General features: G+C 46.8%; 1 protein-coding gene across 5 annotated transcripts in view; it reads right to left on the bottom strand.

Annotated features, from left to right (window-relative positions):
* Positions 1–15,361, bottom strand: part of PALD1 (phosphatase domain containing paladin 1) — a 175,744-nt gene that overhangs the window by 18,244 nt on the left and 142,139 nt on the right. For 4 of the 5 annotated variants that reach the window (XR_015058752.1, XM_085883512.1, XM_085883513.1 and 1 more), the window contains one exon: positions 13,515–13,655. Coding sequence is in view for 3 of the 5 variants with exons in the window: in XM_085883512.1 (XP_085739638.1) it covers positions 13,515–13,655 (141 nt within the window). In the remaining 2 variants the exon portion in view is untranslated. Of the gene's footprint in view, positions 1–3,645; positions 3,833–13,514; positions 13,656–15,361 lie in introns of all 5 variants that reach the window. The other variant, XR_015058751.1, reaches the window with a different exon arrangement.

Below are 15,361 nucleotides of genomic sequence, written 5' to 3'. Positions count from 1 at the left end.
CTACATTAACACCTTGGACATGGAAGCCATTAGAGCGACCAGATCAGTAGTAAGTGTAACCACCCACCATGATCTTGCCACTAGCCAGTCTCCGAACCTCAGAGAGTGCTGCAATACTGATGTTCAAACGCTTGAGGGCAGATCAAAGCAGAGACAGGTGATCATCCTCTCTTAGGGATAGGACATTCCAAGCACCCACCTGAAGGGAACGCCTCAGGTTAATCCAAGAAGACCATCGTCTGGTGGACGACACCTCAACACCACCCAGACCCGTACTACCGCAATCTGGCCTGGAAAGGTTACCCTGTGGTTTCCCTCCCATCATCAAAGAGTGGGGATCCCGAAGGCTTTGCCCCAATCCCATCATGTGGTGATCTGCCCTGCAGAGGGTAGCTGCATCGGAGGTACTCCAACGGAGTGGGTTTTCAGATTTCTTTGCGTTATTTTTGTGTTTTGCAGAGTGAAGGGTTTTACGGTTGCTGGAGTGCAAATCCTGCTACTAACCTCAAAAAACAAAAAGTAACCCAACTGCAGGAGGACATCTGTAGACACAGTTGGGCACTAGATATGGATGGTCATTGTCTCACAAGGAGCTCCTCCACCCTTTGACAGGTTTTGTTTTTAATCCTGCTGGGTGTCCATATCCAAACACCCTCCTCACCAGCAAATCTGGTGGGGTAGATGGTTTAGTCGCTGACAACCCGACTGTGAAACAGGTTAGTACAGGTTTACATAGTACCTGAGGCAAGTCACAGATATAATCTGGCCTGACCTGACAGATCTAATCTGGCCCGAGTTGTCCCCCTGCTTACTTTTAACCCCCTTAAAAGTGGTTCATGTTCTGGTGCCCTATTCAGATTAGGCTTGGACCTCAGATTTTCATTTTGAGCTCCTGCCCAATCTCCTGGCTGGGCAGTGTGGCCCCCCTTTGCAGGATCTCCACCTGCTCTCTAGCGTGGCACCCCGAGCTGCTGGGTCACCTTGCGAGCCGCCTTGCTCTGTCCAAATTCTGGGGATGGGGGCCCTCACTGGCTCCCTTATACCTATTGTGCTGCCTCTTTCTGGGCTTCCATGTCCTATGCTGGGCCAGTGCCCCTCAGTACCCAGGGTGCCCTTCATATTTGAGCTCTGGCTCATTCTCGGTCCACAATCCCAGACATTCACTTTCACTTTTGCACCCTTAAATTTATGGCATTTTCTTCTTTCAGCACCAACTATGAAGCAGTTTCCATTGTGCAAAACATTTAAATCCCCACTAATCACCGATCTCTAGTCACACATATTCACACTCATCATTCTCTTTGCACCATGTATCTGTACCAATTATGGTTCTCACTCCAATGTCTCATGACACTCACTGTTTTTACTGCTCCATCCATTCCAAATCACATCGGACAAGAAAAAGGAGAAAGGCATTCTAACCTAACAGACAATTATAAAGAAAAGTAACTCATTATTATCATTTTAAAATGTCTAAACCCCTCTTGCCCTATCCATCATACCCGTCAGAAGTCTATTTCTGTCTCTGCCTCAACCTACCTGAGCAGCTACCGTAGGACTCCCCACAGAGATCCTTGAACATCGGTCGCTATTCCCAGTGGTCTCGCATAACTGATCGCTCCACGGGGCCAACATGGAATCCCATATTACCCGTCTCAGTGCCCCAACCCTGGCACCAATGATCATTCCCACAACAATATCGATACATATATATATATATATATATATATATATATATATATATATATATATATATATATATATATATATATATATATTTTGTTGCAGTTTTGGAAAGAATTACATTCAACACATAAGAGATCCCATGCGTAGTTATCTCCACACAAATTGTGTTCAGCTGATATACCCTCCACCTAATTTCAATGGAAGGGGGAAGATGTGGTGTGTGAATGTAATTGGAACTATCTCCTCCTTTGTGCTCTTACTCAATCTCAAACGCTCACTCCCCAACTTTGTACTCTTCCCCAAGCAAGCTCCATCTTCAAACCTCTTCCCCAAGCAAGCTCCATCCTCAAACCTCTTCCCCAAGAAAGCACCATGCTCAAACCTCTTCCCCAAGCATGCTCCATCCTCAAACCTCTTCCCCAAGCAAGCTCCATCCTCAAACCTCTTCCGCGAGCAAGCTCCATCCTCAAACCTCTTCCCCAAGAAAGCACCATGCTCAAGCCTCTTCCTGAAGCAAGCTCCGTCTTCAAACCTCTTCCCCAAGCAAGCTCCATCCTCAAACCTCTTCCCCAAGCAAGCTCCATCCTCAAACCTCTCCCCAAGCAAGCTCCATCCTCAAACCTCTTCCCCAAGCAAGCTCCGTGCTCAAACCTGTTCCCCAAGAAAGCACCATGCTCAAACCTCTTCCCCAAGCAAGCTCTGTCCTCCAACCTCTTCCCCAAGCAAGCTCCGTGCTCAAACCTCTTCCCCAAGCAAGCTCCACGCTCAAACCTCTTCCTGAAGCAAGCTCCATGTTGAAACCTCTTCCCCAAGCAAGCTCCATGTTGAAACCTCTTCCCCAAGCAAGCTCCATGTTGAAACCTCTTCCCCAAGCAAACTCCATGCTCAAACCTCTTCCCCAAGCAAGCTCCATGTTGAAACCTCTTCCCCAAGCAAGCTACATGTTGAAACCTCTTCCCCAAGCAAGCTACATGTTGAAACCTCTTCCCCAAGCAAACTCCATGCTCAAACCTCTTCCCCAAGCAAGCTCCATGTTCAAACCTCTTCCCCAAGCAAACTCCATGCTCAAACCTCTTCCCCAAGCAAGCTCCATGTTGAAACCTCTTCCCCAAGCAAGCTACATGTTGAAACCTCTTCCCCAAGCAAACTCCATGCTCAAACCTCTTCCCCAAGCAAGCTCCATGTTGAAACCTCTTCCCCAAGCAAGCTACATGTTGAAACCTCTTCCCCAAGCAAGCTACATGTTGAAACCTCTTCCCCAAGCAAACTCCATGCTCAAACCTCTTCCCCAAGCAAGCTCCATGTTCAAACCTCTTCCTCAAGCAAGCTCCATGCTCAAACCTCTTTCCCAAGCAAGCTTCATGTTGAAACCTCTTCCCCAAGCAAGCTCCATGCGCAACTCTCTTCCACAAGCAAGCTCCATGTTCATACCTCTTCCCCAAGCTCCATGCTCAAACCTCTTCCCCAAGCAAGCTTCATGTTGAAACCTCTTCCCCAAGCAAGCTCCATGCGCAACTCTCTTCCACAAGCAAGCTCCATGTTCAAACCTCTTCCCCAAGCTCCATGCTCAAACCTCTTCCCCAAGCTCCATGCTCAAACCTCTTCCCCAAGCTCCGTGCTCAAACCTCTTCCCCAAGCTCTGTGCTCAAACCTCATTCCTCAACTCTATACTGAAACCTCACTCATGATCCATCATTCACCACTCCGTACTCGACCCCCTTCTCAAATAAACATTCACAGTCCCGTAGTCAAACCATATTCTCATATCGGATTCTCAAACACACATTCTCATGCTTCAATTCAAAACCACTTCATTTCAACAATGCTTTGATGGAGTAACCACCATTTCAGCACCACAAGCATCCTTCACGCTACTCCAATTCAGTGCTCCAAGCATTCCCCCACATTGCGCCAATTTAGCGCAAACGTTCTCCATATAACCACACTGAAGGTTCCTACCCCTGTGCTCGGGAGAAGAATCGACACCACTGGATCACAGCGTGCCAGTGAATCGGCATGGCTGGATGCTGAGGAGAGGACGTGGTTGGAGACAGGATGAAGGGTAATAAAGACCCTGATGGAACAGTTCACAAGTGGTCAGAAGTTTGTGTGCTGAGTGAGAAGTTCGAGTTGTAGAGTTCAGCTCCTAAGAGCAGAGAGAGGGGTCAGTGATTGTCAGTCAGTCAGTGCTGGAGAGAGTCATTCAGTCTGTGCTGAGCAAAGAAGTACTGAGCTATGAAGTGCAAAGTTTAAGTCCTGGAGGGAGGGAACTGGCCGGATTGATCAAGTGGAATGAGCAGAGCACCAAGCAAAGTGGTGCCAGGCAGAACGAGCAAGCCAGCCGAACTGACCTCTTACACGTCCTTCATACACACACCATATAGCCTTACATCTTCCAGTGTAAACACCTCGTTGATTCGCATTCTTGTAAAGCATCAATCTGAGTGCACACCAGTTCTTTTCAGAGATTGCACGACACGATACAACATGACAGAGCAACTCCCACATGAACCTCTCACTCACCTGCACCTTACAAGTTGTTACACATGAGCCAGATGGCTCAAGTGTGGGTGAGGCTGGGGTCAAAAACCATACCCCACCGACTTCTCTTCTTTCTAGCTGTCCATCTTTCTTGTCTAATTTTTAGAAATGTATGAGGTGCCTATGTCTTGTTTAGTGATGAGGTTGACTGTCTAAGGGGCTTGCATGCAAAAGGGCTATGACCTTTTTCATGTGACACTGCATCTTATTGTAAATACGTGCCTAATTTCAACAAAGACCTGTAATTTCAAATCTTCCAGAGTGTCTCTTTCCTCCATTGGTTATATGTAATATGTAACAAGTAGACAGTTCACTCCACTGGTTCACCACGGTCAGACTCGCTGACGTCCCACTTATGGTTCTGCTCGGCCATACCTGATCTATAATAATATATGTCAATGTGTGTGTATATGTGTGTGTATATGTGTGTGTATATGTGTGTTTGTGTCTCCTCCATAACTCCAAAACCATGAAACCTTGTGGCCTGAACCTTTGCAGGCACACTAAGAGAACTCCAAAGGAGTGCATGAATGAAAATTTGGTGTTTGGGTGAATTTAAACACCCCTTTTGATGACACTTAGCGGCCTGATTTAATTATCGTTTGTTTAGCACCATCATTGGTCACCTCACTGTCCCTCGCTGGGGTCTTAAGTTGCCATGTGTTTTTTTTGGCCTGCTCAACAATGCCTTTACTTGGAACAGGCCGCAACAGTTTCTTAACGATAAAGATTTTATTTTTTTCACTTTCCTCATTCATATCATCGAATGCCTGATCATCATACCTATGAATCGCAGAATACATCACAATGCTTATAAACGCCGGGAGAAGCCAGTGTTTGTGGCTTTATTTAATTTCCACACATGCAATAACCTCGAGAATATCTTAACCTGAGCTGAGTTTCAAATTTTAAATTGTGGAATTGACCTGAGCAGCAGTTTTGACTGCTATGATATTGTTCATTTGCGCAATTTGGACATTGTTTGACATTTTGGGCATCCCCGGGTGTTTGTGTTTTATTTAGTTTCCACACATGCAATAACCTCTAGAATATCTTAACCTGAGCCGAAATTCAAAATTTAAACTGTGGAATTGACCTCAACAGCAGTTTTGACTACATAAAAAAGTGTTTCGTTGTCCAACTCAGACATTGTTTGATATTCTGGACATCTCTGGGGGGGGGGGTGTTTAATATTACCGATCGGCGATCGGCAATCGCTTGCCAAACCTGTTATTCCTAATCAACCGCTATGTTTGAGTGCTTGCTTGAGTGCTTAGGCCATTTGGCGAGTGCTCTACAAGCTGATTGGAAATTTGTTTATAAGCCGTGGCAATACATGGCAAAAATACCCGTACTGTCTCTCTGCACTGTCCTTCTGCACAACACAATCAAAAATACATTGATTGACCAACTGCTTGTGTTGTGCCCCGTGGTGTCATACGGTGCCAAGCCTGCCATTTCTTACCAATGGATGGATTGAGGTAAGGGATGGATGGAGGGAAGGATGAATGGAGGAAAGGAATGGATGTATGAAGGGAAGAAATGGGGGGATGGGATGGATGGATGGGATGGAGGGAAGTGATGAATGGAAGGAGGGAAATGTTGGATGGATGGAACAGATCGATGTTTGTTAGACATGACGAGACTGTAGAAGGCAGCGTGAATGAAATATTTTTGGGCCATCAAGTGCGGCCAGTATGGCTTGTATGTGCCAGTGCACAGAGTCCACCAGCATCTATAATTCTCCAGTAAGGATGCAGCACCATTCTTCCATGAGAAAGTCAATCAACACACAACTTTTTGATGGAAGTGGAAAATGCTGTCTCAGTCGTTGTTCAATAATATCCCATAAATGCTTGACTGGGTTCAGATATTGGGACTGAGAAAGCCATGGCATATGAATAACATTAGTGTCACGCTCATCAAACCATTAGGCGACCACATGTACTGTGTGGACCGGGGCATTGTCATCATGGAAGACACCCCTCCCAGCAGGAAATAAATGCTGCCATTAAGTGAAGGTGTCTTCACATGTGGTGAAGATGATCACTCAGTACCATTAAGGTGTCTTGCCTTCAAAGGGAATGACTGCACCCAAACCATGCCATGAAAATGTGCACAGAACATTACAGAACCACGAGAACCCTTCACCGTTGGAACCAAGTTCTCGGGGTTGTGTAGTTCTTTATGTTGGCACCACATGCACACTCATCCATTTGTCGAGAACATGCTGAAGGATGATTCATCTGACCATATCACATTTCTCCATTGTTCGTAGTCCATTGGGTCACAAATGTGCATTGCCAGTTGTGGTGAGCGGTTTGTGCGCTGCAACCTGACTATGGTTTCCCACACTGTGGAGGACCATTATTAAATGAAACTAGCTGCTTGCGTCCTATGTTGAAATTAACAGTCAATTGATCTGCAGTTGCTCATCTGCTTTGCATTACACTTCAAATTAATGCACAGATATCATGATCCTGGAGAATGCAGTTCCGGCCACTGTCGCCTTTTGCTAATGATGTCTTTACCTTGGAGTTCCATGCTGACATTACCGTCACCACCCTTGCTCGTGAAACATCAGCAACTTGAGCAGGCTGTCACTGAAGCTCCTGCCAAATGCGCCCAATCACCGATCTTTCAAAGTCACTGAGGTCTCTTGCATCCATGCTAGCCATAATTATCGGCAACAAGGCCTGTGCAGCATTTTAACACATGACCCAAAGCATGCTGGGATGTTACTTGCTAAATTAACACATGGGCCACACCTCTGTGGAAGCCATTGCTTTCAACATACTTGGTGTCTCTCATTTACTCACACATTTCCAATTTTTTTTGTACATGACCAGTATATGCATGGCGTTCCAAAAAGACATGGACAAATTTGGTTGTTAATATTGTTACAGTTGTGGGTGTAGATGAAGCAATTTCATAGCAAAGTTAGGCTTGTATAGTGTAGCATGGCCTGTGGACGAGCAGAAGACATCTCAATGTAACTTAAGTAGGGAAACTGTCAGCTTAAGTTGTTACATGCCACCACATGTGGGGCAGTGCCATGTTAATTAGGTTGGGATTATGGCCAATTTTTCCCAGAATGCGTTTGGCTCCTGTGACCTTTTCCTATGTTGTTGTGTTGACAAGACCGGCGATAAACAGGAATCATGTCCTCAAAACAACAACTGAGCTGCACATTCTGAGCAGGCAGAAACCCCGCCTTCTCGGCTTTGTGCCAACAACCCATGACCGGTGGGTGTCAGAAGGTTCAGAAGAGAAGCGAGTGAGGAGATGGCGGTTGGAAGAGAAGGGCATTATGTTGCGTCTCCTCGACATGCTGAAGAAGGCTGCGCGATTCTCATGTTCGTGCTGTGTGCATTTGCCCACGTGCTGGAGCAAGACAATAGCTATTGACTGTTTGGCTGAGTCATGAAGTATGTATGTTTCTGAGAAGGGAAGAAGAGCATGCCTCATGGCGTGATCACAGGGCCTCAGAAATCATCTCCTCCTATGGTTGAGGAGGAAGGAGGGCAATCTTGGTGAAAGGACCTGGTGCAAGAGAGGAACGGTTGGCATATTCGCTCGTTAAAAGAAGCTGCACGGCATTTTCTGAGCACTGGCGTTGAATTCCGCCTTGGTGCTTACCGTCCCAAGGGTTCAGCTTTGCTAGAAATTCTGACATGGATAATGAGGATGGGAGTGGTTGAGAGTGACTCAATGGTTGGTAAAGGGATCGATTTGGAAACCAGAATTGTCTTGTGGTTTCAATGTCTGTTATATGTCAAGAATTGAATTGCGTTTGAAGAATGAATGCCAATGATAACATGCAAGCAGGCCATGGCAGAGCAGGAAAACAATGACCATTTTAAATTGCAATGTTTGAGAATTGAATGGCAGCAGGGGAGGAAATGAGATGTTGGATTGTGTGGGGAGGGAAGATGTATGGGTCCGCAGGAATGGATCAAGCTGTGGAGGAGTGATGACTGTGCCCCCCCACCCCCCACCCCCGCTGTCCCAATGTAATTTGTCCCTCGCAGCTGGTGGTGTCTGGAAATGTGGACCCATCGAGAGGGGGGTTTGGTTGGGTGACCAGCAGTAAGAAGATCCTTGGCAACCCAGAAGAGGCCAAGAGAGCCCAGATGGTGCGGAGACCCTTCCTGGCGGGACATTCAGCAAAAGAGCTGTTTGGCTGTGAGGGACCGAGTTGAAGTCGGGGGGGGGGGTGCAAAAAAGTCACAAGTCGGGCGATATGTTTTCGGACTACGGGCACCACAACCAGAAGCGTCCCCACCATATTGTTGTACGGTACCTCCCCTCTGCCAAATTGATGATCACAGGTGTGTAATAACATTGAAGCCATGGTCTTGCAGGGCCGGAATGAATGGTTGAAATTCGGTTTATGTGTGTGAGTGTGTGAGGAAAGGTTCACTTGATCCATGTCACTAACCTGTACCAGAAGACTGGGCCCATGGAAATTTGGATTAGGCAAATTTGGATGGCTCTGCAGGTAACGTTGGGTATTGTGGTATCCACCAGGGAAGGCAGTCTTTCGAAGGGGGGTTGTACAAACGTCAAAAAATTTTGGCTTAGGTTTTGTCTCTTGGAGTAGATTTGTTGTGTGTGCTTTCTGATATTTTCTACCTGCCCCAGGAGTTAGGAGCGAGGTTCCAAGAGTTTTGCAAATATTTGAATTGTTGTGTTTCAGGGGTGTAGAAGGTTATGGAGAACAGGTAAGTTAGTTATGGCTCACTTCCTACACCCACTCCGAATTAATTTCATAGGCTAATTCGGTGTGAGTTGGTAAGTGGTAAGGCTGGAATGGTAACGCCTGCATTGAACCTTGCAGGAGTTACGGTTCTGTGGAGGGGGCTGTGTTATGGTTGCTGGGGTAGATGGAGGAATGTAATCACAAAGTTAGGATTGTATAGTGTCGCATGGCCCATGGATGAGCAGAAGACATCTTGATGTCACTTAAGGGGGGAGACTGTCAGATTAAGTTGTTACATGTCACCGCATGGGGGTGGGGCTGTGTTTTTTTTTTTTTTTTTTTTTTTTGTTTGTTTGTATACCTTGGTCGAGGCTCGTATGAGAGCGAACACACAACTCACAGCAAGGAGGCATGAGACAAGAGGGGCGTTTGTGGAAGGGACAAAACAGTGGGGAACAGACACATTAGGTGAACTGTGGAAGGGAGAGGGATGGGGATGGGACGGGGAACATGGCGAAGAGAAGATGGACATTTCAGGGACTTTCAGGAAGGAAAGTAGGAGAAATGAAGGAAGTGGGCTTGGGTGGATTATCGGGGGTAGAAAAGATCGAGGATTTGGATGGGGGAAGATAAGAGGTGGTGGTGAACAGCTGTTTTGAAAGCCTGGAGGGAAGAATGGGAAAGAATAGAGTGAGGAAGTTTATTCCAAAGGCGGGAAAAAGAGGAATGAAAGAGTGAAGATGAGCAGTGATTCGTGATTTTGGTAGTTTTACCAGAAGGGGGTTGTTGGCGGACCTTGAGCGCCCTGTGGAAATGTGGTGGGGACAAATCGCAGAGAGAGCAGGGGGGCAAGGCTGGAGAGGAGTCGGTAGAAGACAGAAAGACCACCGACCAACCTGCGGTGATTGAGTGAGAGGCCCAAAGACTCAGCTTCATTGCGGGAGATGCCGATGATCTTAAATGCCCTGGTTTCGACAGCGTGAAGCCGAGAAAGGTGGGAGGCAGGAGCACCAGCCCAGAGGGGAGAGCAGTACTCCATCAGGCTACGGACAAAAGCTTTGTAAGTGGTCAGGAGCTCAAGAGGGCCGAGGAAGGACTTAGCACGACGGAGGATTCCCAGTCGGCGACTGGCTTTGAGGCGAGGTTGGAAATGTGACTTTCCCAGGAAAGGTCATGGCAGATAGTGAGACCTAGAAGCTTGAAAGAAAAGACTTCTTCCAGAGGATTGTTGAGAAAGTGGATGGTGCCGTTTTGTAAACGGTCCTTTCGAAGAGACATAGTGAGAGTGTGAGATTTGTCTGGATTGAAAGACATGTTCCACGTGTTGGACCAGTTTGTGATTTTATCCAGATCTGCAGTGAGTGAAGAAGCTGCTGCTTGCCGGTCTGAGGGATGACAGATGGTACGGCAGAGGGTGGAGTCGTCGGCAAAGAGAAATAGAGGATTTTCCAGAGAGTCCGAGAGATCATTGATGAAAACCAGAAAAAGAACAGGGCCCAGAACGCTACCTTGAGGAACTCCAGCCTGCACAGGAAGAGGGGATGAAAGAACTCCATTTAGGGCCACACGTTGACTGCGACAGGAGAGGAAGTCTGCGAGCCATGAGTGGAGATGGCCTTGAATACCATGGGAAGAGAGTTTGGTGAGTAGTGCAGGGTGCCAGACTGTGTCAAAAGCACGTGATATGTCCAGGGATACGGCTCGGATTTCCTGTCTGGCATTGAGGACCTCCATCCATTGATGGGAGAGCAGAAGCAGCATATCCAGGGTTGAGTGACCTGGTCTGAAACCAAATTGATGATTGGAAATCAAGCCATTGGAGAAGAGGAAGGATTTCATATCTGAGGCGATGATGGATTCCATCACCTTGCTGATGATTGGGAGAAGGCTGATTGGTCTGTAGTTATAGGGATCTGTTTTTGCACCGTTTTGTGCAGGGCAGTGATGTTTGCAGATTTCCAAGCAGATGGCAGATGACCCTGGGCAAATGAGAGGGTGAATAGAACAGAGAGAGGGTGAGCAAGAGCAGAAGAGCAGGCTGTGAGGACATGTGGGCTGATGCCGTCTGGACCGGTTGCAGAATCTGACTCAAGGTTTGAAAGCAAGCTCTCCACCTTGTCAGGAGAAAAGGATACAGAGTCCAGGGACAGTTGGGTGCGACTGGGTAAAGTGGGTAGAGATAGTGATGGGTTTAGGACACAAGATTTAGCTGCAAACACCGAGTTTAGACATTCAGCTTTATCACGTGTGGAATCAGCAGTGCGGCCATTTGAGGTAAGGGAGGGGATGGAGGGGGAACATACACCAGTAACAGATTTGATTAAACGCCACCAGGATTTTGAGGAGGGAGAGAGGTATGAGAGTTCAGACTTGAGATGAGAAAGATGTTGTTTTCTGGCTCTCCTGAGGGTAGATACACACTTGTTCCGAGCTTTGTGGAAAGAACTGAGATTGCCCTCAGTTGGGTTTGCTTTCCATGAGGCAAAGGCAAGTTGTTTCAGGACAACTGCCTCGCCACAAGCTTCAGTAAACCAAGGGCGGGAGGAAGGGTAAGACAACTGAACACGAGAGGGGATAAATCTGTGCATGAGGGAGAGCAAGTTTCTTTGAAAGAATTCCCAGGATGAGTTGATGTTTGAGAAAGTAGTGATAGGAGACCAGTCTCTAAGTTTGATGGCTGCTCGGAGACCCTGCCAGTCGGCTTGAGTGAAATGCCAGACTCGACGGCGGTGAGGTGGTTCTCTGATAACAGCCAGAGAGATGTCCACTTTAACAAGGACGTGGTCAGAAGAACCAATTGGAGCGAAGGAAGAGCAGCAGATATTGTCAGGGAAATTTGTCAAAATCAGATCCAGAAGAGATGGAGTACCATTGGTTGAGATCCGGGTCGGGAAGTTGACCGATTGAGTCAGTCCCAATGAGTCGCAGAAAGCTTTTGCTGAGGTGCCATGGCAGGTGAGAGAGGTACCCACACCTAGCCAACTGGCGTGATGACAATTGAAGTCACCACATAAGAGGAAGAGAGAGTTTGGATGAGAAGATAGAAGATGGTCCATGTTTTCGGATAGTGAGATGTAGATGGAGTCATCACTGTTCGGTGGACGGTACAGTACACATATAAACATGAGGTGGGAGTGGAGGGGAAGCCGAAGCCAGAGGTATTCCTGGGGGTGTGGGGGAGTGAGAGCAGTGCATGGAGAGTGAGGAATAGAGTCTTTGATGAAGAGAGCAACACCTCCACCAGGACGAGGCTCAGGTCTGTCATACCGTAAGAGGGAGTAGCCAGGGAGAGATACTTGGGAGATTAGGAAGTTAATTAGGAAGGGATGAAGGGCAATTTCTCCCAGTATGTGATTGCCTCCATCACCTTTTCCTATGTTGTTGCATTTACAAAACCGGCGATAAATAGGAATCATGTCCTTTAAACAACAACTAAGCTGCACATTCCGAGCAGGCAGAAACCCCGCCTTCTCAGCTTCATGCCAACAAGCCATGCCCCGAGGTTTATGATTGATCAGTGGACGTCAGAAGATTCGGCGGAGAAGCGAGTGAGCTGTGTGAATTTGCCTGCATGCTGGAGCAAGACACAAGCCATTGAGTGTTTGGCTGAGCGACGAAGTGTGTACATTTCTGAGTATGGAAGAAGAGTGTTCCTCATGGCCTGATCACGGGGCCTCAGGAATCGTCTCGTCATGTGGTCGAGGAAGAAGGATGGCGATCGTGGTGAACGGACCTGGTGCAAGAGGAACGGTCAGCAGATTAGTTCATGAAAAGAATCTGCACAGCGGTTTCTGAGTCCTGGCATTGAATACCGCCACACGAATACCTCACACACGTTTCCCGCCCAGAGAGCGGCTCGGTGCCATTTTGGGTGAGGTTTCCCGCACAAGGTGTCGCGGTTCGATACTCAAGCTCTAAAAGATCACTTCTGGAGCTGAAGCTAAATGCCGGGAGAAAGGGAGGATCTTTCTTTTACTTATTCTGTCTCCTTGTCTGTATTGAAGTCTGTGTGAAGGAACCTGCCTGCAAAACAGACGGCACATGCCATGCCTGCAAAGGTAATTTTAATCAACGATATCTGTGAATGCAGAAATTTTGATGCATTCATTAGCATGTGGAGATTATGGCCATTAATTCCTCACCCACATCCATCGTCTTCACTATTAATGCTTATTTCAATGAGGTCCAGACAATAACACCTCTTTCAAACCTGTTTTAAGCAGATGAAATGCTGTCACAATCAAACTATGAGATGGTACCCCCTACCTATGACATGAACAAATGGGTAGAAGATAGCAACTGGAAGCCATGAACATCCACATACCATCTGAACATAACAACCATTGAAAAATAGCAAATAATATTGTTCGTTTCTCTCAGCCTATTATGAAATTGCACTGTTCTGCTGCCTTCTGATTTGCTGGAAGAGCAGTCAGGAAAAAAAAGTCAATGATACAATTGACAATGGAATCAGTTTTTCTTCGGGAAATCAAATATGGAACCTATAATGTTAAAAAAAAAGTTATATAAATCAACCAAGAGAAATTGTATTCAAAAGCATGATAGAGGTGTTTGGCCTACTTACATTGGTGTGCCACAAGAGTAGGACAGTTACAACCATTGCTACTGTGGTCTTTCCCCGCCCATCATGGCAGCTGAACAACAGTGCTGGTTGTGCCTGTTCATCTAGCACTGCCTGCATGGTCGTTGTCAATCTGTCCAGCTCCTGCAAGGATGAAATAAATAACGTCCAACTGAAGAGATGTGTCTTGAATTGTGCAACAATGTAAGTCATTTTCTCATGTATTAATTGTCATTTGAAAACTTCTCAAAATGCAAAGCCTGTCCGCATCTGCTTTGTACTCAAACTGAACTTGATGAAAACGACGGTTTAAAAAATTGTACATTTTGTTAATTTGCGTTCTCCACAATCTCAATATAAAGGTTTGTTGAAGATTTGATGACAACAGCTGAATTGGTAAAAATGTTACGGCATGGACACACACACTGAATCTCAATGGTAAACAAGGATTTCGATTTAAACATTTATGGCTGGTCTACCAGTTCACCGATGATGCCATGCTTACAAATTCCCCATTGGGAGGAGAACGAGATGTGCCAAGTCTCAAATTTTTCCATTCAGCGGTTTCATATACAATTTTTTAATTTTTTGTGTTTAATCAAAGATGGCTACCATACCACATGACCTATGATGTCACAATCATCAGAAAAATATTCTCCATGGGGTGGGGTGGGGGAGTGAGGATGGGGGAGTGAGGAGGGGTGGGGGAGCTATGCAGGAGTGAGAAAGGGGAGAGATAGGAAAGGAGGAAGAGTGAGGAAGAGGAGTGGAGAGTGATGCCTCACCAAACATCTCGAGAAGGAGGGGGTGGGAACAAGGACAGAAGAGAGAGGAGAGGGGGAAGTGGGGAAGTGGTTTGGGAGGAGGTAAGCATGAGAAAAGGGGGGAGGGGAGGTGGTACAGGATTGAACAAAATAAAAATATGGGGTACGTTAAAACAGCACTTAAGACAGCATGCTGACAATGCCTGGAGATGTCCATGGGGGGGAGGGTGGGACAGGGGAGGGGGTGTGGGAGTAGGTAAGCATGAGGGGAGGGGGAGGGAAGACAGCATGATTGGAAGGGAAGGCAGCATGAGGAGAAGGGAAGGCAGTGTGAGGAGAGGGGAAGGGAAGGCAGCGCGAGGCGAGGGGAAGGGCGATAAAACCTACTCAAACAGCAACATTTTCTTTTAACCGCCGGGTTCAACATAAAACTGTGTGGAAGAATTTAAAACCCATGAAATCTATCTGGCAAAGGCCTGCTTGCATGCATGCCTGGTTGCACATGCAGCGACCTTTGCAAACCTCTAGTCGGCACACTCCGAATTGGATTCATACATGCTACAATCTGTGGAAGCCGCTTTAAATTCAAAACTAAACCATCAGTCATTAACAGTCCTTTTAACAGTCCTTTTAACAGAGGGCGAGGAGTGGGGGATTTGGGAGTGGGGAGGGAACATCCTGCGTGGCTTTGGCGACGGCTCCACAGCAAGTCCGCTCCCCGTATAAAAGTGCATGTGTTTCTCAAGGCCGTGTAACCTCCACCACAAAGCCACATACCACACCCCAGGGTGCGAGTTTGGTCCAGCAGATCCAGCACACCGCACCACATGTAACCAATTGAGCAGGCACACACACGCACGCACGCACGCACGCACGCACGCACGCACACACAATATTCCACAGGTTGTAGTCATTGCGATTACCAACTACAGTCCGTACTGAATACAAACCAGAAATCTTGAGTAGCTTTCACTGTAAAACAACGTTACATTTATATCGACGTTTCAGGGAGATGATCACAAACATTAATCTTTATAAATAGCTGTGTGTGGCAGAAGGGAAAATAAATATGGCTCACTCATTTCG

This window comes from Eptatretus burgeri, chromosome 5 (genome assembly GCF_056783735.1).
Source record: "Eptatretus burgeri isolate ZD-2024b chromosome 5, Ebu_testis_v1, whole genome shotgun sequence".
Taxonomy (NCBI): Eukaryota; Metazoa; Chordata; class Myxini; order Myxiniformes; family Myxinidae; genus Eptatretus; species Eptatretus burgeri.
The sequence above is the reverse complement of the archived record's forward strand: the minus strand, read 5'-3'. Positions and strand labels throughout refer to the sequence as shown.